This window comes from Microtus pennsylvanicus, chromosome 2 (assembly GCF_037038515.1).
Source record: "Microtus pennsylvanicus isolate mMicPen1 chromosome 2, mMicPen1.hap1, whole genome shotgun sequence".
Classification (NCBI taxonomy): domain Eukaryota; kingdom Metazoa; phylum Chordata; class Mammalia; order Rodentia; family Cricetidae; genus Microtus; species Microtus pennsylvanicus.
Window position 1 is genome coordinate 10,837,297 of NC_134580.1, and position 21,562 is coordinate 10,858,858.

Here is a 21,562-nt window from a genome sequence, read left to right on the forward strand (position 1 = left end):
AGGTCAGCAGAGGCCTCACCAGGCCTGGGTTATTAAAGCAAAGTTGGGATAACTGCAGTCAGCTAGAGCTTCAGGGACCCAGAGCTGCCTCCTCCGGTCCCTGGCGACTGATGCACTAGATCTGGTCTTTAACTGCCCTGAGAGGAGGTGCAGCACCTATTTTAAATCCCAGCGCCCAGTACTTGAACTTGGAGAGCCACCTGCCTCTGCCTCCCAAGTCCAGCCTGAACTAGATAAAGCAGCCTGAAAACTAACGCCGTTTGCCAACCCTCGCCTCTGCAGAAGGGTGGGGCTTCTTCCTTAGGCAGCATCAGATGGGAAGACCCAGGCAGGCCAAGGAGGTCTATCACAAGTGTCTTGTTGCCATTGGAGAAAAGGACAGCAGGGCTTGGCAGTCATTTGCCGAGGCGTGGGGCATCACAAACCCCATACTTGTCCCAGCTGAGGCGGCAGCAGCACCAGGCTTCTTATAAGGTAGCCCTAGGACAGTAATCCCACAGCCTCCATTTCCTAGGCAAGGAGTTGGTTTGGCTCATTGGGGGGTGGGGGAGGGCGCTACTCGTTCCAAATGCTGGGGGAGGATGGCTATAGCCTGGTGCCTCTACTACTACAGAGCACCAAGCTCAGCAGAGGGAGTTTGCCCTCATAAATGCCCAAGTCCTACAACTGTCGAGCTTGGGAATACTGTCCCAGGTCGTCAATTTGGTGACCTTATATCATGCCAGCTCTTGAAAGGAGGGTTGCTGCTGCTGTCATTATTTATTAAATTTCCTTCTGTCACTGAAAACCAGAAGTTCACAAGGAAGGATAGGACGGGCCCAGCTCATCCTATTGTATCCTAGTAGTACAATAACCTGCCTCACATGGGAGAGGTCCTGGGTTCCATCCTCAGCACTGAAGAAATAAACGAGTCCTTGTGCTGGGGAAGTCGGTAGAGTGCCTGCCTGGTGTGCACACAGCCCTGGCTCCATCCTACCACATAAACTCAACGTGGGGGTGCACGTGCACTCAAGAGGTAGAGGTCAGAAACTCAAGGCTACTCTGCTGCACGGCAAGTGAGAAGCCAGCCTGGATCAATGCGACTGTCAGGAAAACAAAAGCAGTGCAGTGCAGAGGACTTCAGGGGTGGCTCCAGAGGGCAGAGAACCAGAGCTCGGGAAGACAAGTGGGCGGCACTCCTGGTTCCACCCAGCCTAGCTCTGGGCAGCACTCCTCAGAATCTGCATCTGCTCCACTTTGTCAGGTCTGGGCAGGGTCTTCGGGCTGGCCAGTCACTGTTAAGCTCCAGGGCTAATTGCTGGTCCACCAGGAGAGAAGGCCCAGGCCTGGCTCACTGATAGATCCCTGTTAGCGAAAAACAGGCACACTTGTCACCATTCAGCTGCACTGCCCAGGACAGCAGGCCCAGTGGCCCGCCCTGTAGCACCCAGCAGGCCCAGCACAGGCAAAAGGAAGGTCGGGAGTCCTAACAGTCAAGAGGCTGTGGAGAGACTGGGAACCACAGTGTCTCTCCTGCCCCAGCTCCAGGGTCTTAGGAAAAAGCTAACGTATTGGCCCCATGGCCTCAAGTGGGATCAGGTAATCCTTCCTCAGCCCTAGACCTATCTTTCTGAGCCCCCCAAAGTCACACCGAGGGAGGAACCCAAGACTCCCCTTTCCCTGGAACCCTGCTCTAGTCTCCACTTTAACCTCTCTAACCCCTCCGTGGTTTTCTTTCCTTCCCTTAAAAGATCTCCATGACATAATCCAGTCTGAGCTGTCCCTCTGGGGGCATAGGACATACTCCCATCTAGCCTGCCCAACACCCACAGCAACATTGCCACCTCAGCCCCAGTCCACAAAAGCAGGCTAAGAAGTGACAGGTGACACTCATAAGACATCTGACCTGCTAAGGAGGGGGTTCTAGAAGTGGAACTCCAAGAAAGCAGCCTCCTTGCCAGATGTGGTGGTGCGCATCTTTAATCCCAGCACTCGAGAGGCAGGCAGATCTGAGTTTGAGGCCAGCCTGGTCTACAAGAGCTAGTTCCAGACATACACCCTGTCACCCCCCCCCCCAAAAAAGAAAGCAACCCCCCATCAGCTTACCACAAGCGTGTACGGCGCTTCCTTCTTTGGCACCTCCTCGCTGGAAGAGGCAGCCTCAGCTGAGCTGGGTCCTGTGGGGGACGTGTCCACAAAGCTCTCATCCACTACCCTGAAGCGGATCTCCTCACCAGTGTCCATGTACAGGTCATGAGCTCCTTCCTCAGTCTCATACTCCCACACCCAGACTTGTTCCGCCTCGTCACTGGAGACCAAGGTCAAGGCCACAACCACACTCTGCAGGTTCAGGAGGCAGAGGGTCCTCGGAAGTACTTACCCGAGTTAGAGCCAACTCCAGGCTGGGAATCCCAGAAAAAGCTGCTGCTGTTCCTTGGAGAGGAGCTAGTTGTGCCAGGACCCATGTCTGGAGATGAGAATGACCCAGGGCCCCACACGCTTCATTCAAGCCTTAACTGGGTTGACAAGAAGGCCATGGATCCCCTGGTCTCCAGAAAATGAGGTAGGTTTAAAAGGTACCTGCCTGAGGAAAACCAGGCTAGGCTGGATTTGCTGACAATTCAGTCCCTACCCCTGCCCTGCAGAGGCTGATCGCTTCCCCCACAGCCTGCAGAGCCACACTGCCCTCTAGTGGCACACTGCAACCTCCATGTCAGGCGACTGCTGGGAGCTCTGAATACAGTTGTGACAAGCCAGCTGAGCCTCTCCCAAGACCGCTGACTGTCCCATTAAAAACAGCCCAGATGTAGGAAGAGCACAGGGGCTCTGCACTCCAGCTCCTAGGGGGAGGATCTCTGAAATGACTCCTGCAGGTCAGAGTGGAGCAGGGGACCTGGTGCTTCACACCAGCAGTGGCAGATCACAGAGCCCGGGTCACCACAGGAGCGGGGATGTCAGCTGCCCCGTTAACCTTGAGAGGATACAATTTGGCAGGCTGCTGCAGTGACTCGGGGGGGATGAGAATGTCATCGAAGAACCCCAAAGAGACTGGAAGAAATGAACATGATGGCACGGGATGAGAACTTCAAAGGGACAACAGAAGAGATGGCTGGACACTGCAAGTCCCTTTCCCAGTGCAGCCCAGGCGTCCCCAGGGCAATCTGTCCCTCCTTCCTCAAAGCCCCATATCTGTAACCATACCGCCAACAAGTGCTGAGCAGCCCTGGGCAAAGCTCCAAGGATCTAGTTCTCCACCCTGAGTGCTCACCGAGAGCTATAGGACAGTGCGCCCGTCACCTATGCCTGCTCAGTAGCCACCCTAAGATCCTAAGCTGTAGCCTTGGAGTGAAACCTGACAGTTGGATGAGGGGACAGGGCACCCTCACTTGGTCCGCAGACACACCCACCCCGCTGCGCCCCACCCCAGCAGTCTCCCTCCCTTACCGTGCACACCCTCTGGGCTGCAGCCTTTGATCTTTCCAATGAGGATTTCGTCCAGGAACGGGTGGAACACCACATATCGGAAATGGACTGGAAAAGAAGGGATACTGTTGTCAGTTACACCAGACCCTCCCTGGTGGCCATGGAGCCTGGGGCTGATCACGTTCGCCTATGTCCACCTCTCTGCCCAATGGTCCATGCCAAGTCCTCCTGCAGGTCTACACCTGTCTGCTAAGCCAGAGAACCGACCCTCCCTCTCTTCTGCAAGGTCACAGCTTGGTCTCCAAAGGGACCAGCAGCTCCTGCTGCCCTGGACTAAGGCTGGTTTCCAAGTCCATCTCAAGTCACACCTGAACCTTGATTCTGGACCACTAGTGACTCCAAAGTCAATTCCAAACTCCCCGTCCCCCAGCAAGCTCACCTTCAGCACAGCCAATCTGCGACAGGATGCTAAAAACGCCAGACACAGCTGGGGAGTCTTCAGGGGTCCTCAGGCCTTGTCCTGTGTGCTCCCCACTCACCTGAATCCAAGGGAAAGGCTGGCTGCTGGCCTTAGCAGAAGCCACACCTCTCAAACAGGAAGATGCTCTCTGCCATTAGCCAAGCGCAGCTATGAACTGCCTGGGCCAGCCACGTTTCCAACACACGAGGAAGAGGCAGCTCAGAGGCTGGGGTGCCACTCTAACTACACAGCTCCCCTGCCTATTCGGTCACGGGAAGCCTCTAGGTCAGTGCTTCTCAACCTTCCTAATACTGCAACCTTTTCATACACGGACCCCAACTATAAAATTATTTTTGCTGCTACTTCCTAACTGTAATTTTACAACTTATGAATCGTAATTAACTATCGGATGTACAGGATATCTGCTACGCAACCCAAAGGGGTCACGACCCACAGGTTAACAGCCACCCTAGATGTCTCTCCCCCGACAAGGCCACCAGGTTGAATGCGCCTTCCTCAGACTCGCTCCTAGCACAGGCTTCTACCAGGGCTCCTTCAGTGGCCTACCTTGCCCAGCTCTGTCCACCTGTCTTCCTGCACACTACCCCGTGAGGTGACAAGCATCCTAAAGGTGACTGAGCCTTCTACTAACTTTCCAGAATGCAGCCAGGAGCAGACATGGGCCGCTTACCCACAGGACGAAAACACACTGCCCCCCACAGCACCTAGCATTCAGCTCAAAGCCTCCGCCAGGTTAGTTTGGCGCAGGCCTACGAGGAGAGGACAGCATGTAAAGCAGGGCCCAGGGCCTAAGCAATGAGCAGCCCATGTGCGCTGACAATGCACACACACCTTTACTGTACGGTGTACACACACACACACACACACACACACACACACAGTAATCAGCCTCCAAAAGGAAGGCTGAGCTGGGCGGTGGTGGCGCACGCCTTTAATCCCAGCACTCGGGAGGCGGAGGCAGGCGGATCTCTGTGAGTTCGAGGCCAGCCTGGTCTAGAAGAGCTAGTTCCAGGACAGGAACCAAAAAGCTACAGAGAAACCCTGTCTCAAAAATCCAAAAAAAAAAGAAAAAAAGAAAAAAAAAGAAAAGGAAGGCTGAAGCTGGGCATGGTGGCACACACCTTTAACCCAGCACCCTGGAAGCAGATCTCTGTGAGTTTGAGGCTAGCCTGGTCTACATGATGAATTGTTACAGGACAGCCAGGGCTACAGAGAGAGACCCCGTCTTAAAAGACAACAGCCAAGGGCTAGAAGATGTGGCCCAGTTGTGGAACACTCAATGACATGAGGCCCTGGGTTTCCACCCCAGGACTGTACTCCATTCCCACCCCAGCAGGGGGCAGCGGAGGGAGGGCAGAACTACTTGAATCATTTGCTCTTAGCAGGCATAAGCAGATGTATTCTATTATACGAACTCTACATCCTGGGGACGTGTACTCCACACTCTTGGGAGTTTCTGGGAAAAGAACAAATTCCTGAATTCATTCACACGAGGCACTGAAGCGGCCATGACTCCAAAGAAGGGCCAGCAAAGTGGAAAAAGAGGCTGCGACCAAGTCTGACCACGGGAGTCTGATCACCAGGACCCAAATGGTGAAAGGAGAGGAAAGACTCTAACAAGCTGACCTTCTGAGGAGGAAGCGGGGCTTGGCCCGATGCTCTCGCAGTGCTCATGGCCCTCAAGAGCTTCCCACTATGTGACAGGTAAATGTAGCTGCCCAGCCCTCATCCCAGGAACCAGAGCCAGAAGCACAGGTCTGTGGGACGTACTTACTCCAAGGGTCAAACTTTACACAGCTCCCTCGGTGAAACAAGAGACCCAGGGTGAGCAGGGTCTAGGGGATAATACAAACCAATACTGGAGACCAAGTGTCAGATATCACCAAGGGAAAACAGGCAGCATTTCCTTAAAGCTAATTTGTTTCTGGTATTCCTCGAGTTATTAGCACTTGCCTCTTGGACAACAGGCTCTTGTCCAAGAACAGAGCCTGCCCAGCTCAGCAGTGTTCCCTGAGAATAGAGGCCTTGCCCTTGTCCAAGCGCGGAGCCAAGCTCAGCTTGGCACTCCTCTCTGGGAACAGGGCTACTCATAGCTGTTTCCATGCTCTGGGCTTGCTCATGAAAATTCCTAGGCAAAACAAAGACAGCCTGCTTGCTGGGGCTCTCTGCAGAGCTCAACACCATGTCAACTAACTAGTCTCAGGATGCCCGCACAGACCCCGGGCTGCCTCTGCCCACTCCAGAATGCTCGACCACCCGTCCCTGGGCTGAGAGGCTGACCAACATGGACAAAGATAAGGTTCCCCACTGTGCGTTGTGTGTCTGTCACAGGACTCTTTGCCTCTGCCGCATTTCCGGGCTGACACTGCAAGCCCTGGGCAAGGGGAGGATACACATTCTACCCAGGGCCTGAAGACAGGGTGCAGAGTTCCTCCAGGCCTGCTGATGGCACCATGCAAGCAGGACTAGGAGTCCCTACATCCTAAGCTGACCAGCCCCTCCCACCACCCTTTCACCCCCACATGCACATCCCTTTCAGTTTTACTACACTTTCCCTCACAAGGGGAAAGTCTGTCTCTCCATTCCTCAGTCTTAGCCATGTGACAGCTCTTGGTCAGTGGCCTCTAGGCAAGGCTGAAGACATACTTAGGCACTGAACTTCAGACCTTTGAAACCATCACACCAGACACTCCAGCCCTGGCCAAGACCGGCCCAGAATAGCACCACCCAAGGAACCCCCAGAACCAACAGAAACAAGCAATGCCACACTTCCTCGGTGCCCAGGCCCCATCTTGAGCTCTACTATATTATTTGTTTTTGTTTTTTTTTTGATTTTCAAGACAGGGTTTCTCCGTAGCTTTTGGTTCCTGTCCTGGAACTAGCTCTTGTAGACCAGGCTGGCCTCGAACTCACAGAGATCCGCCTGCCTCTGCCTCCCGAATGCTGGGATTAAAGGCGTGCACCACCACCGCCCAGCGAGCTCTACTATATTAATATCTTAGTCCTCCTGGCAGTCCTAAGGCAAGGAAGCTACTATCGCGGTTAGCCCAGGCTGGCCTGCAACTCCTGGTCCTACTGCTTCCACCTCCCAAGTGTTGGGAGTACAGGTACGTATCACATCCCTGCTCAGGACGGACACACACACACACCCCATGTGGAGATCAGAGGACAACTGTGTGCAGTCAGGTCTCTCCTTCTATCTTCTAGTGAGTTCTGGGTATCAAACTCAGGTCTCTAGATTTGTACAGCAAGCACTTTTATCCCTGAGCCACTTGCTGAGCCCAGTTTTAATTGCTGTGGCCTACCTGCCCCTCCAGGTCCCCAGACCTCACTAGGCCACTCTACCCTCACCTTCTGCTCTCCGCTCAGGGTCCTTGCCTAGCACGCCTTCTCACCACACTCTTGAAGCAATGAGTGGCCTGAGGGCTGGGCAAGGATTGGGGGCACTGGATGGAACCCAAGGGACCCGAAGGTTGAACCACAATCCCAATCTCAAAACCGTAGCAGCCTTGAGACTCTCCCCATCCACATTGCTGTCTGACAGGAAAGGAAACTGAGGCCCAGAGGGAACAAGAGTACCCATGGTCACAGAAGTAAATTCCTAGCAGAATTAGGCTGGGGTCCAGGTCTCCTGCCACCCCAAGAGGCATGACAACTTGATCTTTTGCTACAGAAAAATGAGCCCCAAGAAATATGGCACCCTAGGAAGAGAAGGCACCCACCTTTGGTGTGTGAGGCTCCGTCCCCTGGGAATACATAGGCATCTTCCAGCTTGGTGATATCAAACAGACAGATGCAGAGTCCCACGTTGTACACGACCTGTGCACACACGTGCATACATACAGTGACACCAGGGTCCAGCATCTCCAAAACCCTCCTCCTTATAAGCGAGCTTCGAGTTCCCCTTGTTTTAGAGGGGTATGAGCTAAGACTCTGCAGGAGCTGACTGTTAGGGACCTCACGACGCAGAACTCTGGAAAGAGCAGGGCTGGAACGACCAGCCACTCCACCTCACTGTGGGACCACCAAGGACACTGCTTTGACTTTCTGAGCCTCAGTTTTCCCATGTTCAAAAATGAGTCACCAGAAGCCGGGCGGTGGTGGTGCACGCCTTTAATCCCAGCACTCGGGAGGCAGAGGCAGGCGGATCTCTGTGAGTTCGAGACCAGCCTGGTCTACAAGAGCTAGTTCCAGGACAGGCACCAAAGCTACAGAGAAACCCTGTCTCGAAAAACAAAAACACAAAAAAAAAACAAGAGTCACCAGACTGGGCATCGTGGCATATCACGCCCACCTCGACCAGCAAGGAAGACGCAACACCAGAGCTCTCCTTGCTAGGCAGTTTATTCAGAACCTTGTTCTCTTTCTTTCTCTCTCTCTCCGGGCAAACCTCTCCCAGCCCTTAAAAAGGCACGGGCCACCAACCCCGGATTGCCAGGTGGGCACTGCCCATAGGTCCACGCATATGCAAGCAGCTGACAATCATTGCGTGATCAGGCCTTAGCCATAATAGGAGTCAGGTGCAGCTCCACGCAGCTCTCTACAGTGGCACATGCCTTAATTCCAGCACTCTTGAGGTGGAGGCAGGCAGTCTGAGGCCAGTCTGGTCTACAGAGCGAGTTTCAGGACAGCCAGGGCTCAAACCGACCCCTCCCTAAAGAAAAGAGACCCCAGCTGAAGCGTTATTAAGTGAGTAGGGTGGACATGAAGTCTCCTGGTGGTTCAGAGACCACAAATGACCAAATTGTCACCACTGTGAGGACTGGCAGTGGAAAGCCTTGCTCAAGTCTCTATTTTCCAGTACCTTAAAGGCTATGCTCCAAATCACAGACAATAAACAAGAACCCTGCCACACTCAGACCACCTCACACACACAGAGTCTGGGCTCTCACAGGGGTATGTGGTCAAGCCCTTCAAGAGAGAGAGCCCCACACCCCCCAAACCCACACTCTGGTATTCTTGTCTCGGTGTCTGCACATCCGCCACCCTCTAAATCACACACCTCACCAGAGCTGGCAGGGACTCAGAGGCAGCAGAGCACTTCAGAGCTGGGGCAGAGCCCCCCGTGAGCTCTTCTGTGGGGGCGCCTCTCACAGCGGTCAGTGACCTGGCCTCAGCCAGGTATAGCGATTTGAGAGGTGGAGGCAGAGCCATCCTGGTTCAGGTCCCATGAGACCCTGCCTCAAAAATAAGTGGGGAGGCCGGGCGGTGGTGGCGCACGCCTTTAATCCCAGCACTCGGGAGGCAGAGGCAGGCGGATCTCTGTGAGTTCGAGACCAGCCTGGTCTACAGAGCTAGTTCCAGGACAGGCTCCAAAGCCACAGAGAAACCCTGTCTCGGAAAAAAAAAAAAATAAGTGGGGAGGTGGAATTGGCCAAAGGGTCCAGCAGTCAAGGTGCTTGCCACCAATCCGGACGACTTAAGTAAGCTGCAGCACAGGACCACATAGGAGACTCACCATCTCCTCACAGCTGTCCTCACCCACACATACGTGCTGTGATATGTACACCCACATGCAAAATACATGGAATTAAAAAAATTAATGAAGACTACACTTTCAGGGATTTCTTTTCCTTTTTTAGTTCTTCGAGACAGGGTTTCTCTGTGTAACAGCCCTAGCTGTCCTGGAACTCACTCTGTAGACCAGGTTGGCCTCAAACTCACAGAGATCCTCTTGCCTCTGCCTCCCGAGTGCTGGGATTAAAGGCGTGCACCATCAGGGAACATCTCTATAGTCTGTTACTGGAGAGGCTTCTCTGACTGTGTGGGGCACCCGTGACCACGAGGACGAGATGTGGTCCTGAGGGTGAGGCAGCTCAGGCTGCTGCCTTTCTGCAGCTGCCTCTCGCGGCTGATGATCTGCTCTCTCCCTCTGGATAGGGAGAGGGAGGGTGGGCAGTCTGCACGGATTTCAGGGAAAAAAAATTAACAAAAGAATCCCTGGATGTGGTGGCTGTGGGGGGTTGGATAAGAATGGCCTCCACAGGCCCATGGATTTGAATGCTGAGGCATCAGGGAGAGACACTATTTCAGAAGGATCAGAAGGATCAGGAGGTGTGGCCTTGCTGAAGGAAGTGTGCCACTGGGGTGGGCTTTGAAACTGCTGTTCTCTTGGTCTGTGGATCTAAAGGTAGGCTCAGCTGATGCTCCAGCACCATGTGTGCCCCGCCTTGATAACAGACTAAACCTCCAGAAGCTGCCTTAGTCCTGGTGTCTCTCCATGGCAACTGAACTGTGACCGAGACAACGGCACATACCTTTAATACCAGCACCTGCGCAGCAGAGGCAGGCAGGCCTCTCTGATTGCAAGGCCAAACCAAAATAAGTCAGAGTCCGTGAATTCGCTCCCCCAGCGGCCAGGCCTCAGGTTTGTATGTGTGCCTCCTCCCCACCTCAGTCTCCCGTAGAGGGATCACCTGTCTCCTATAGAAAGCCAGCCAGTCTTGCTCTTTCTGCCCCCACCTCTCCAAACACCGTCTCCTACAGTGTCCTCCCTCACTGTTGCAGCAACGCCAGCTTCCTTGGTGCCCTGTGAGAGGCCACCAACCCCTCCTTCCTCAGGGCCTCTGCAGGTGCTCATGACTCTGCCTGCACAGATCCTCATACCCAGCCTGCTCCAACCCTCACCACAGAGCCTCCACTTGGCTTCTCCTGTTCCCCAGGAGTGTAAATGCCTGCCCTTCCTGGCATTTACCCTCAACTGTGAGACCCTGCCGGTCAAGACTTTTCTTCCCTTCACTGTACACCACAGGGCCAGAGCCTCTGTATCTCTCGCCACACCCTGGCTAAGTGCTGGAGATAGTTAAAGGAATAAGTCTGAGAAGACCCCTGTATCCATGGAAAGAGAACACAGTAACCAAATAAATCCGAGGGGCCAGTGAGAAGGCTCAGCTGGGAAAGCCACCGACCTCCAAACCTGACAGCTGATTTCAATCCCAGTGACCCACATGGTGGAAGGATCCACAAACTGTCCTCTGACCTTCTGTGGACTGTGGCACACACAGGTATACACAAAGATAAAAAATGTAAAATCTGGCTGGGTGGTGGTGGCGCACGCCTTTAATCCCAGACTTGGGTGGCAGAGGCAGGAGGATCTCTGAGTTCCAGGCCAGCCTCCAAAGCTACAGAGAAACCCCATCTCAAAAAAAAAAAATTTGAAATAAACAAGAAAATAACTGTGGTAAGTGTGAAGAGAGACGACATGAAGAAGAGTGGCTAAGCAGTCACCACAGGAGAGCAGAAAGGCCTCTCCACTGGCATGGCCCACAGCAGGAGTGAAAAACACCGATATGATGGGGGCTGGAGAGATTGCTTAGTGGTTAAGAGCATTGCCTGCTCTTCCAAAGGTCATGAGTTCAATTCCCAGCAACCACATGGTGGCTCACAACCATCTGGAATAAGGTCTGGTGCCCTCTTCTGGCCTGCAGGCATATACACAGACAGAATATTGTATACATAATAAATGAATGAATGAATGAATGAATGAATGAAAGAAAAACACCGATTTGAGAATGAATAGACAAACCTCCAGACAACGTTGGGCTACTAGAGCCACCCAATGCACAGTTGAGAGAAAAGCAATTATCCCCGTTTTAATAAAAACTGAGGCCCAGAGACGGTGACTTGGCCGAGGCAGCACAGTAACTGGATGTGGAATCTCGCTTTTACAAACTTATTTTGAGCGTGGTATCTCCGTTGATTCTTTTCTGGCCATACTAAGGCTGGAACCAACAGTCCCGCAAAGGCCAAGCAAATTTAATCACTGTTCGACACCCCGACGCTTTTTAATTTGTTTGGGACAGGGGCTTACAGAGTTGCTCACGTTGGCCCCGAACTCACGATCTCGCAAGCCTCAACGACCCAAGAAGCTGGGACCACGGGTGTGCGCTACCTCGCCCGGCCCATTTACTACTTGGGGTACCTCTAACATCCAAGCCTGGCTCAGAGAAAAGAAGAGGAAAGGAGACCCCGACATGAAGTTACTTAAGTGTCCAAGGCTAGGCTAAAGCTGAACCAGGCGTCAGCCAGGCTAGCAGGGGACGGGATCGGACCCTGCATGCCAGCCCGAGGGCCCAGTACCTTATTAGCCAATTTCTTGTTCAGCTCCTCGGCAACGGAATCGTTGAGCTTCCGCTCAAACTGCCACGGCGGTATGCGCACGGTGTCCACCATCTCCACCAGGACGAACATCCTGCGCCGGGGCTCTGGGAACCCGAGAGCCTGTCAAGCACCGGGGCCTGCGAGCGGTGGAGGTCCCCCAAGCCGCCTCGGTCCCCTCTTAGCCTGACAAGCCAAGCCGGCAGCCGGGCCGCGCAGGAGAGCCTGCGGTGCCGCTTGCGGATGCTACTCTCCGGCCCCGGAGGAAGCTGAGGCCCGCCACCCACCCCCCCAAATCCTGAGCCTCCCCGCACCGCTCCGCGTGCCCCTCGCGCAGCAGCGGCAGCGACAGCCACGCACCATTCACGCGCAACTAGCTTTCCGAAGTCCCTCAGCTTCCGGAGAACTGACCAATAAGAAGCCTGTGCCCGCCCCGGAGGGGTACGGAGCTACACGAGGCTCCGGAGAGGGGCGTGGTCATGAGGTGGGCGGGGCCTCCTGCTGTCTCCAGCCAGTGAGGGGAGAGGAGCGGAGTAGAGCTTTGAGGGGGCGGGACCTCCTTCTTAAGCAAGCCAACCGCAGGCCCCTCAGGGAGTTCTGGTTGCTAGGAGACAAGTCTGCACTTCAGGCCTGGTTATCTTTTTCTCAACCGGAGAGATGCTTTAAAAACACAAATCTAATAAAACCAATCCGTATAGCCGCGCTTGTTGGCGCACACCCTGAACCCCAGCACTCGAGAGGCAGAGGCAGGTGGAGTTCTGAGTTTGAGGCCAGTCTAGTCTACATGGAGAAACCCTGCCTCAAACAACAAAAACCAGTCCTTGCCCCAGACCTGTACCCAAGACGCTGGGCAAGAAAGGATCACCAGAACCTTTCTGGATGACAGAAAGTGGTGCCACATTGACATACTCAACAAAAAGCACACGAGTGCATACTAATGTTCTCAGGTGTATGATACCAGCAGCCCTAGAAAAGATAATTACTGGGGCTGGAGAGATGGCTCAGAGGTTAAGAGCACTGACTGTTCTTCCAGAGGTCCTGAGTTCAATTCCCAGCAACCACATGGTGGCTCACAACCATCTGTAATGATACCTGGTGCCCTCTTCTGGCTTGCAGGTGTACATGCAGGCAGAACGCTGTATACATAATTAATAAATAAATCTTTAAAAAAAAAAAGAAAAGATAATTACTGAAGGTTCAAGGCCAGCCTGAGTTACAAAATGAGATCCTGTGTTTTAGCATCGAACACCCCGCCAATAAATAAAAATAACCTTGGAGAGCCAGTCACAATGGCAAACACACCTATAACCCCAGAATGTGAGAGATCGGAGAATTGGGAGTTCAGTTCAGCTCTACAGTGAATTCAAGGCCAGACTGGGTACAAGAAACCCTTCCTTGGAAAAGAAGAAGTGGGGTCGGGGGAAGAAGGCAGGGGAGGAGGAAGAAAGAAAAGGAAACAGGGAAAAGAAACTAAGGTATTTGGGGGCTGGAGCTGAGGAGTGGAAGTTTAGCTCAGTGATAGAAGGGTCCTTGCCACCTGTAAGACACTAGCGTCCCTCCCCACCGCTTAGAAACAAAGTATTTCAGATAACTGACATGGGAGGTAAGAATTGGTTAGCTATGACCTTTATGATATCCATAGGTAACTTCGTTTTTGTTTTGCTTTTGTTTGTTTTGGGGTTGGTTGGTTTTTTGTTTTGGTTTGGTTTGGTTTTTCTTTTTCTTTTTTTCTTTTTTTTTTTTTTTTTTTTGGTTTTTCGAGACAGGGTTTCTCTGTGGTTTTGGAGCCTGTCCTGGAACTAGCTCTTGTAGACTAGGCTGGTCTCGAACTCACAGAGATCCACCTGCCTCTGCCTCCCGAGTGCTGGGATTAAAGGCATGCACTACCACCTCCCGGCTTGGTTTGGTTTTTCAAGACAGGATTTCTCCGTAGCTTTGGAGCCAGTCCTGGAACTAACTCTTGTAGACCAGGTTCGCCTCGAATTCACAGAGATCCGCCTGCCTCTGCCTCCCAGAGTGCTGGGATTAAAGGTGTGCGCCACCACCGCCTGGCGTGGGTAGCTTGTCTTAATTGTGTCTGTGTATGAGGTGTTTTGCCTGCATATGTGTAAGTGTGTAAGTGCAGAAGAGGACCTCGAATGACCTAGAACTGGTCATGTGTGGTGTTGGGAAGTAAACCCTGGTTCTCTGCTAGAGCAGCCAGGGCTCTTCACTGCTGAGTCATCTCTCCAGCCAAAAGAAAACTTTTCAGGCTCTTACTGTATGTCAGCCCTTGACTCCGTGCTTTGCAGGTGCAGATGCTCCTAGTCCAGCAGTTCTCCACCTTTCTAGTGCTGGGATCCTTTAGCACAGTTCCTTATATTAAGGGGCCCCCAACCATAAAATTATTTTGTTGCTACTTCGTAAATGTAATTTTGTTACTGTTATGAGTCGTGTTGTAAATATCAGATATGCAGGATATCCAATGTGATGGTTTGAAAGAAAATAGCCCCCAAAGGGAGTGGAACTATTAGGAGGTGTGGTTTTGTTGGAGTAGGTATGGCCTTGTTGGAGGAAGTGTGTCACTGCGGGGATGAGCTTTGATATCTCCTATACTCGGGCTACCCTAGTGCGTTAGACCACTTACTGTTGTCTACGCAAAGTGTAGAACTCAGCTCCCTGTCCAGCACCATGTCTGCCTGCACGCCACGATGTCCCACCATGATGCTAATGGACTTAACCTCTGAAAATGCAAGCCACCCCAATGAAATGTTTTTCCTTCATAAGAGTGCCGTGCTTATGGGGTCTCTTCACAGCGATAGAAACCCTAACTAAGGCATCTGATATGGGACCCTCAAAGAGGTCAAGACCCAGAGGGAGAGAACCGTCGTCCTAGGGTGTGATGGGTTATGCCCTGCCACACTCACCCCACATCTAGACATTTAAACCAGCTAATACTACAGGTTAGTTAGTCCAGACTTCCTTACGTGTGCTCAGAGAGCACACCAGCCGCAGCTGGGAAACGATCCAACAGAACGCCTGTTTTATTCATTTTCTTTCTTTTATGTTTAAGATTTGCATATAAGCTGGGCGGTGGTGGCGCACGCTTTTAATCCCAGCACTCGGGAGGCAGTGGCAGGCGGATCTCTGTGAGTTCGAGACAAGCCTGATCTACAGAGCTAGTTCCAGGACAGGCTCCAAAGCCACAGAGAAACCCTGTCTCGAAAAACCAAAAAAAAAAAAAAAAAAGATTTGCATATAAAGTTTCATCATGGCCTCTTTATAACTGTCTTAGTCTGGGTTTCTATTGCTGAAATGAATCACGACCAAAAGCAGCTTACGGAAGAAAGGGTTTATTTCGCCCACATATTCTAGGTGACAGTCTCCTGAGGGAAACCAAGGCAAGAACTCAAATATGCAAGGCTGGAGAGATGGCTCAGAGGTTAAGAGCATTGCCTGTTCTTCCAAAGGTCCTGAGTTCAATTCCCAGCAACCACATGGTGGCTCACAACCATCTGTAATGAGATCTGGTGCCCTCTTCTGGCCTGCAGGCATACACACAGACAGAATATTGTATACATAATAAATAAATATTTTGGGCTGGAGAGATGGCTCAGAGGTTAAGAGCATTGCCTGCTCTTCCAAAGGTCCTGAGTTCAATTCCCAGCAACCACATGGTGTCTCACAACCATCTGTAATGAGGTTTGGTGCCCTCTTCTGGCCTGAAAGCAGACACATAGAAATAATATTGTATACATAATAAATAAATAAATATTTAAAAAAAAAGCCGGGCGATGGTGGCGCACGCCTTTAATCCCAGCACTCGGGAGGCAGAGGCAGGCGGATCTCTGTGAGTTCGAGACCAGCCTGGTCTACAGAGCTAGTTCCAGGACAGGCTCCAAAGCCACAGAGAAACCTTGTCTCGAAAAACAAAAACAAAAAAAAAAAATAATAATAAATAAATAAATATTTTTTTAAAAAAAGAACTCAAATATGGCAGGAATCTGGGGGCAGGAGTGGATGCAGAGATCATGGTGGAATGCTGCTGGCCGGCTTGTTCTCCACGGCTTGCTCGGCCTGCTTTCTTCTAGAACCCAGGACCCACAATGGGCTGGGCCTCCTGTATCAGTTTCTAATCAAGATGTCCTCACATACAGCCAAATCTTATGGAGGCTTTTTCTCAATCTGGGCTGTCTCCTCTCAGATGACTCTAGCTTGTGTCAAGGTAACATACAGCCAGCAAGTGTGAGAGCTATATGCCCTTAGTCTACGTTCTCATTCCTTCTCCTCCCCGCTGTCCTTCCAGTGTCCCCTCCCCCTTTCTTCCTCTCTCTGCTTCCCAGTTGTGCAGGCTCCCTTGTCCTCTCTAGTCCCTTACCATCAGCTGGGCATGGTGGCACACACCTTCAACCCATCACTCAGGAGGCAGAGACAGGCAGAGCTCTGTGTGTTCAAAAGCAGCTTGTTCTAGTCTACATATTGAGTTCCAGAAGAGCCAGAGGTATAGTGAGTCTCAATAAATAATAATAATAATAATAAATTTGTTTATAATGCAAGGATCCACCCTGAGGCCTCGAGCACACCAGGAAGTGCTCCACCGTCTACGCTGCATCCTCAACATTGTTTTTGGAAGGTCTTAAATGTTGCCCATGCTGGTCTCCAACTTTGGATTCAAACGACCCTCTAACCCAGCCTTCTGAGTAGCTGGGATCACACACACATATAACAACACGCTCAAACACTTTTGTAGTATCTCTTTCCTTAACTTTAAAATTGCATTTGTGTGTAATGTGTGTACGCATGCTATGGTGCAGACACTGAGGTCAAAGGACAGCTTGCAGGGTAGGTTCTCTCCTTCTATCATGTGAGTCTTGGGTATTGAACTCAGATCCTCAGGCTTGGTGACAAGTTCTTTTACCTTCTGAGCCATCTAGCTGACCCCGTATACTTTTTTTTTTTTTTTTTTTTTTTGGTTTTTCGAGACAGGGTTTCTCTGTAGCTTTGGGCCCGTCTACTTTTTAAAGTATTTTAAAGTCACACTTTTATTTGCCCATTTTGTGTGTGCCCATGTGCCTTTGGTCCAAACAGGAAAACAACACAGTCACACATCAGCTGGGTGGACGGTGGTGGTGAAGGCCTGAAGGGGGTGGGGTAGGAAGCGTGGCCTTGGGAGAGGACCAGAGCAGGCTGGCAGCAGGAGGCAGCAAAGTTGGTCAGAGTGATGTGGTCTTAGGCACTAGGAGAGGGATAGCTCAGTCTCAGGGGCAGAAGTGGGCAAAACCAACGCCTGAGGGCTTCAGCTATGGATGGGAAACTAACACGGGTGGGGGAGGGGGCAGGAAAGTGTGGAGGACGGGCTGATCAGCTTCAGAGCCCAGGGTTTCAGAGTCCGGTCCTCTTTTATGGTATTCAGTTCAAAACTTTTGTGGCACAAAGTTTTGATTTACGCTTCGGTTAAAAAAAAGAAGAAGAAGAAAAGGAAAAAGAAAGATCCGGCCATTTGCCATTTACTAACTCTCTGCCTTGCTCCACGGATGATTAAGGTGGTTTACCAAATACAAACAACTAGGCTACAAGCTCCCCGACAGCAGAGGACCACTGTAGGACTTCTCTCCACAACATCCGGGCCCAGATCAGGGACTGGCATCCGGCCAGGGCTTAAAAATGTGGCTCATTTGAATGAACAAAAGGGCAACAGAATGGTGATTGCCAAGAGGGAAAGAGTGAAGGGGGAAAGAGCTGGGAACGCGCCTGTGTGTGAGAGAGTCTAGTGGGGAGGCGCAGGGCATGACGCTCCCACGCCACAGCACAGGAATCAGGCACTTGTGCCAGGAGAGTGAAGTCCCCGGACCCCACCCTGCACCAATGACAGCGCTGGTTTCAAAGGAGTCTGTAGCAGAACAAGCTGGAGCACACTTATAATCCTGGCCCTGGAGAGAAGGACGGAGGAGGAGGATCAAAAGCTCAAGGCCAACCTGGGCTACGTGAAACTCTATTTTCAAAAAGAAGGAACTGTCCTTTGGTAAAAGCAGTACCGGGGAAAAGAAAAGACACGTAGTATTATCTTTTAAGAGAAAAATGTGAAGTCACGGAAAGAATGATGGTATATTGCTGTGGAATCACATTCGAGATTTATTGTTAAATCTGACAACACAGGACTCATAGTGAGGCATGCCTGCAATCTCAGTCACTCTGGGGCCTGATTCAGGAGGATCGCTTCTGACTAGGAGTTCAAGGCCAGCTGAGGCAATATAGCCAGGCATGACTGTACCCAAAGAAAAGAAAAAGCACTGAGCAGTGATGCACACCTTTAATCCCAGCACTCAGGAGGCAGAGACAGGTGGATCTATGAGTGTGGGACCAGCTTGGTCTACATAGTGAGTTCCAGGAGAAGTAGGACTACATAGAAAGATCCTGCTTTGCCCGGCGGTGGTGGCGCACGCCTTTAATCCCAGCACTCGGGAGGCAGAGGCAGGTGGATCTCTGTGAGTTTGAGGCCAGCCTGGTCTACAAGAGCTAGTTCCAGGACAGGAACCAAAAAGCTACGGAGAAACCCTGCCTCGAAAAATCAAAAAAAAAAAAAAAAAAAAAAAAAAAAAAAGAAAGAAAGAAAGAAAGAAAAAGAAAAGAAAAAGAAAAGAAAAAAAGGTTTGTAACATAGACACTTGCAACATGGAGGCCTGAGGGTCAGGGAGTTGAAGACATCCTCAGTACACAATTAACTTGAGGAGAGCACAGCACATCAAAATAACAAAGCAAAAAGCCCAGAGAGCAAAATTAAGGATATATTTTCTTCCCCACATCTTTTTTTTAATATTTATTTATTTATTATGTATACAATATTCTGTCTGTATGTCTGCCCACCTCTTCTGGGCACCAGACGTCGCTACAGATGGTTGTGAGCCACCATGTGGTTGCTGGGAATTGAACTCAGGACCTTTGGAAGAGCAAGCAATGCTCTTAACCACTGAGCCATCTCTCCAGCCCCCTTCCCCACATCTTTTAAAATCCTCCCTCGGCCTATTTGCTTTCTGCAAGGGTTCCATGTTTGGCTCCCTTTGCCTGTAGAACTGCTTGGATGGGTCTACAGCCTTGCTGTTTTTATGTCCTTCTGTTTTGTTTGTTTTTCTGGGGTTTTTTTTGTTTATTTTTTTACATCCTTTATACAGTTCAAGTTGGCCTGGAAATCACTGTGAAGCTGAGGCTGGTCTTTAACTCCTGATCCTTCTTTGTCCACTTGTTGGGATTAGAGGCATGCACCATCATACCCTGCAAGACTCTCACTCAGGAGACAGATGTGGTTCTTATGTTCTGATCTCTCGGGAGGTAGAGGCTGGAGGGTGTGTGAGACCAACCGGAGTTATGATAGTGAGACCCTCAAAAATAATAAAATACAATTTCCAAAGCCAGGCAGTGGTGGCGCATGCCTTTAATCCCAGCACTCGGGAGGCAGAGGCAGGAGGATCTCTGTGAGTTCGAGGCCAGCCTGGTCTACAAGAGCTAGTTCCAGGACAGGAACCAAAAGCTACGGAGAAACCCTGTCTCGAAAATCAAAAAAAATACAATTTCCACTCTTGTGCTGGAATGAGGCTCTCAGTTAGGCCCATACTGGATGTGTTTGAGGTCCTGGGTCTGATCCCAGCGTTAATCTCAAAGAGGCAAGGAGAAAGACTGATCCAACTCATCATAATCAGTTTAATTAAATAAAACCAGCAATAAATTAAAGTAAGATTAGCGGGTGGTGTTGGCACGTGTCGTTAGTCCCAGCACCTGGGATGCAGAGGCAGGTGAATCTCTGTAAGTTTGGGGCCAGCCCGGTCTACAGAGCGAGTTCCAGGACAGCCAGGGCTACACAGAGGAACCTCGTCTCAAGAAACTAACTAAATAAATAAATAAAATAAACATTTTAAATTCAGGTACATGGGCTGCCTCCCCTAAGGTCGGGAAGATAAGGCTTTTATAGCCCAGAGATGGGGGTTTCCAAATGGGGAATTTAGCAGGCAAAGGGGGGGCTAAAGGAGCAGAACAAAACAAGGTGGTCATAACAAGGTGGTTAGAACAACAGGTGGTCATAACAACCTTTAGAAACTACGGCGTGACTACAGTTTCCTGCAGCAGGCAGTACAGACCCATTTGTAGTTGAGGTTACGGTTGGGGCGCAGCCCAATCCTTGAGAAACAGATTTAACCACAAACAGGAACGAGCCTAGTTTGTCTGTACATTAAGATGGCTTTCAAGCCTAAAACGAAGGCAGGCTGGTGATGACCAGCACAAGCAATAAAATAAACTCTGTCCTCCTGTCTGGACCCCACAGTGCTTTGTCACCTTTGGGGAGGAGCCGGGCTGGGGTTTACCTGACCTCCCATTTTCAGTCACAAGCCATCCACTACCAGCCACTCCCTATCCCACTTCCTGCTTCTAGTCCTCAGGAACATTTATTGCCTTCTAACATGACTACACGTGGTTATTAGGTTGTTTTATTGCCTTCTCCCTACTTGACTGTCAGCTCCATGAAGATAGAGTTCTTGCTTCATTGGCTGGATTCCCCAGCACCTAGAAAAGAGCCCGGCTGGGGTTGTTTGCCACTTCCTGAGGACCTACATTTGATCCCAAGGCCCACATCTGAGAGTAGAGAACCAACTCTCCCAAACTGTCCTCTGACCTCCTCGAACGTGCCACTGTGAGCACGCACGCACATACATGTAAATACATGCAGAACTTGTTCTTTAAGTGCTGAAAGATGAGCCCCATGGCAGAGGAGATGGGTGCCTGAGATGGGTGCCCGGGGGATAAGAAGCCCCTTCAAATGTACTGTGGCATAGCAGAAAGAACAAGAACGTAAAGGAGCCAGAGCCTGGGCTTTTTCCCCTCCAAGACAAAGTATGACAAGGTCGTTGGGGCTGTGCTGAAGCTCCCAGACCTCCTACTATTTCCCAGGTGCTGGGAAGGCAGGCATGCACCATCATGCCTTTTTGTTTTGTTTTGTTTGTTTTTCGAGACAAGGTTTCTCTGTAGCTTTGGAGCCTGTCCTGGAACTCACTTTGTAGACCAGGCTGGCCTCGAACTCACAGGATCCACCTGCCTCTGCCTCCCGAGTGCTGAGATTAAAGGCGTGCGCCACCACCACTTGGCTCATCATGCCTTTTTGAACCTTACCATTTTTTTTAAAATGTATGTTTCCTTTTTGTTTATGATTTATTTAACTTTGTTTTATGTGCATTGGTGTGAAGGTGTCAGATCCCCCGGAACTGGATTTACAGATGGTTGTGAGCTGTCATGTGGGTGCTGGGAATTGAACCCGGGTCCTCTGGAAGAATAGTCAGTGCTCTTAACCACCAAGCCATCTTTCCAGCCCCAAATCTTGCATTTTTAAAAAAGATTGTTTATTTTATGTATATGGGTGTTTTGTTTTCAAGTACATATATACACCAGAAGAGGGCATTGGATCTTTTTGTTTGTTTTGTTTCTTGAGAAAGGATTTCTTTGTTCAGTCTTGGTTGTCCTGGAACTAGCTCTGTAGACCAGGCTGTCCTTGAACTCAGAGATCCATCTGCCTACATCTGCCTCCCCAGGACTGGGATTAAAGGCAAGTGCCACCACCGC

At 50.9% G+C, this 21,562-nt stretch overlaps 1 protein-coding gene and 1 pseudogene across 1 annotated transcript; one reads left to right on the forward strand and one right to left on the reverse strand.

Annotated features, from left to right (window-relative positions):
• Positions 1 to 39: 39 nt before the first annotated feature.
• Polr3h (RNA polymerase III subunit H) lies at positions 40 to 12,369 on the reverse strand. Its single transcript, XM_075960091.1, has 6 exons — positions 11,963 to 12,369; positions 7,606 to 7,702; positions 3,424 to 3,510; positions 2,964 to 3,027; positions 2,086 to 2,287; positions 40 to 1,344 (listed from the first exon to the last, which is right to left on the reverse strand). Exons 1-6 carry the CDS (start codon positions 12,071 to 12,073, stop codon positions 1,291 to 1,293), a joined length of 615 nt encoding a protein of 204 aa, XP_075816206.1. The 5' UTR covers positions 12,074 to 12,369; the 3' UTR covers positions 40 to 1,290.
• On the forward strand, positions 9,588 to 9,779 carry LOC142845351 (small nucleolar RNA U3; annotated as a pseudogene).
• Positions 12,370 to 21,562: the final 9,193 nt, after the last annotated feature.

Bases quoted from the DNA above. Each gene is read 5' to 3' on its own strand.
- Polr3h (XM_075960091.1), bottom strand. From the start codon at position 12,073: ATGTTCGTCCTGGTGGAGATGGTGGACACCGTGCGCATACCGCCGTGG. The intron at 7,703-11,962 runs GTACTGGGCCCT...GTGTGTGCACAG, and splicing joins ACAAGAAATTGGCTAATAAG to GTCGTGTACAACGTGGGACT. The intron at 3,028-3,423 runs GTAAGGGAGGGA...CATTTCTTCCAG, and splicing joins CAGCCCAGAGGGTGTGCACG to TCTCTTTGGGGTTCTTCGAT.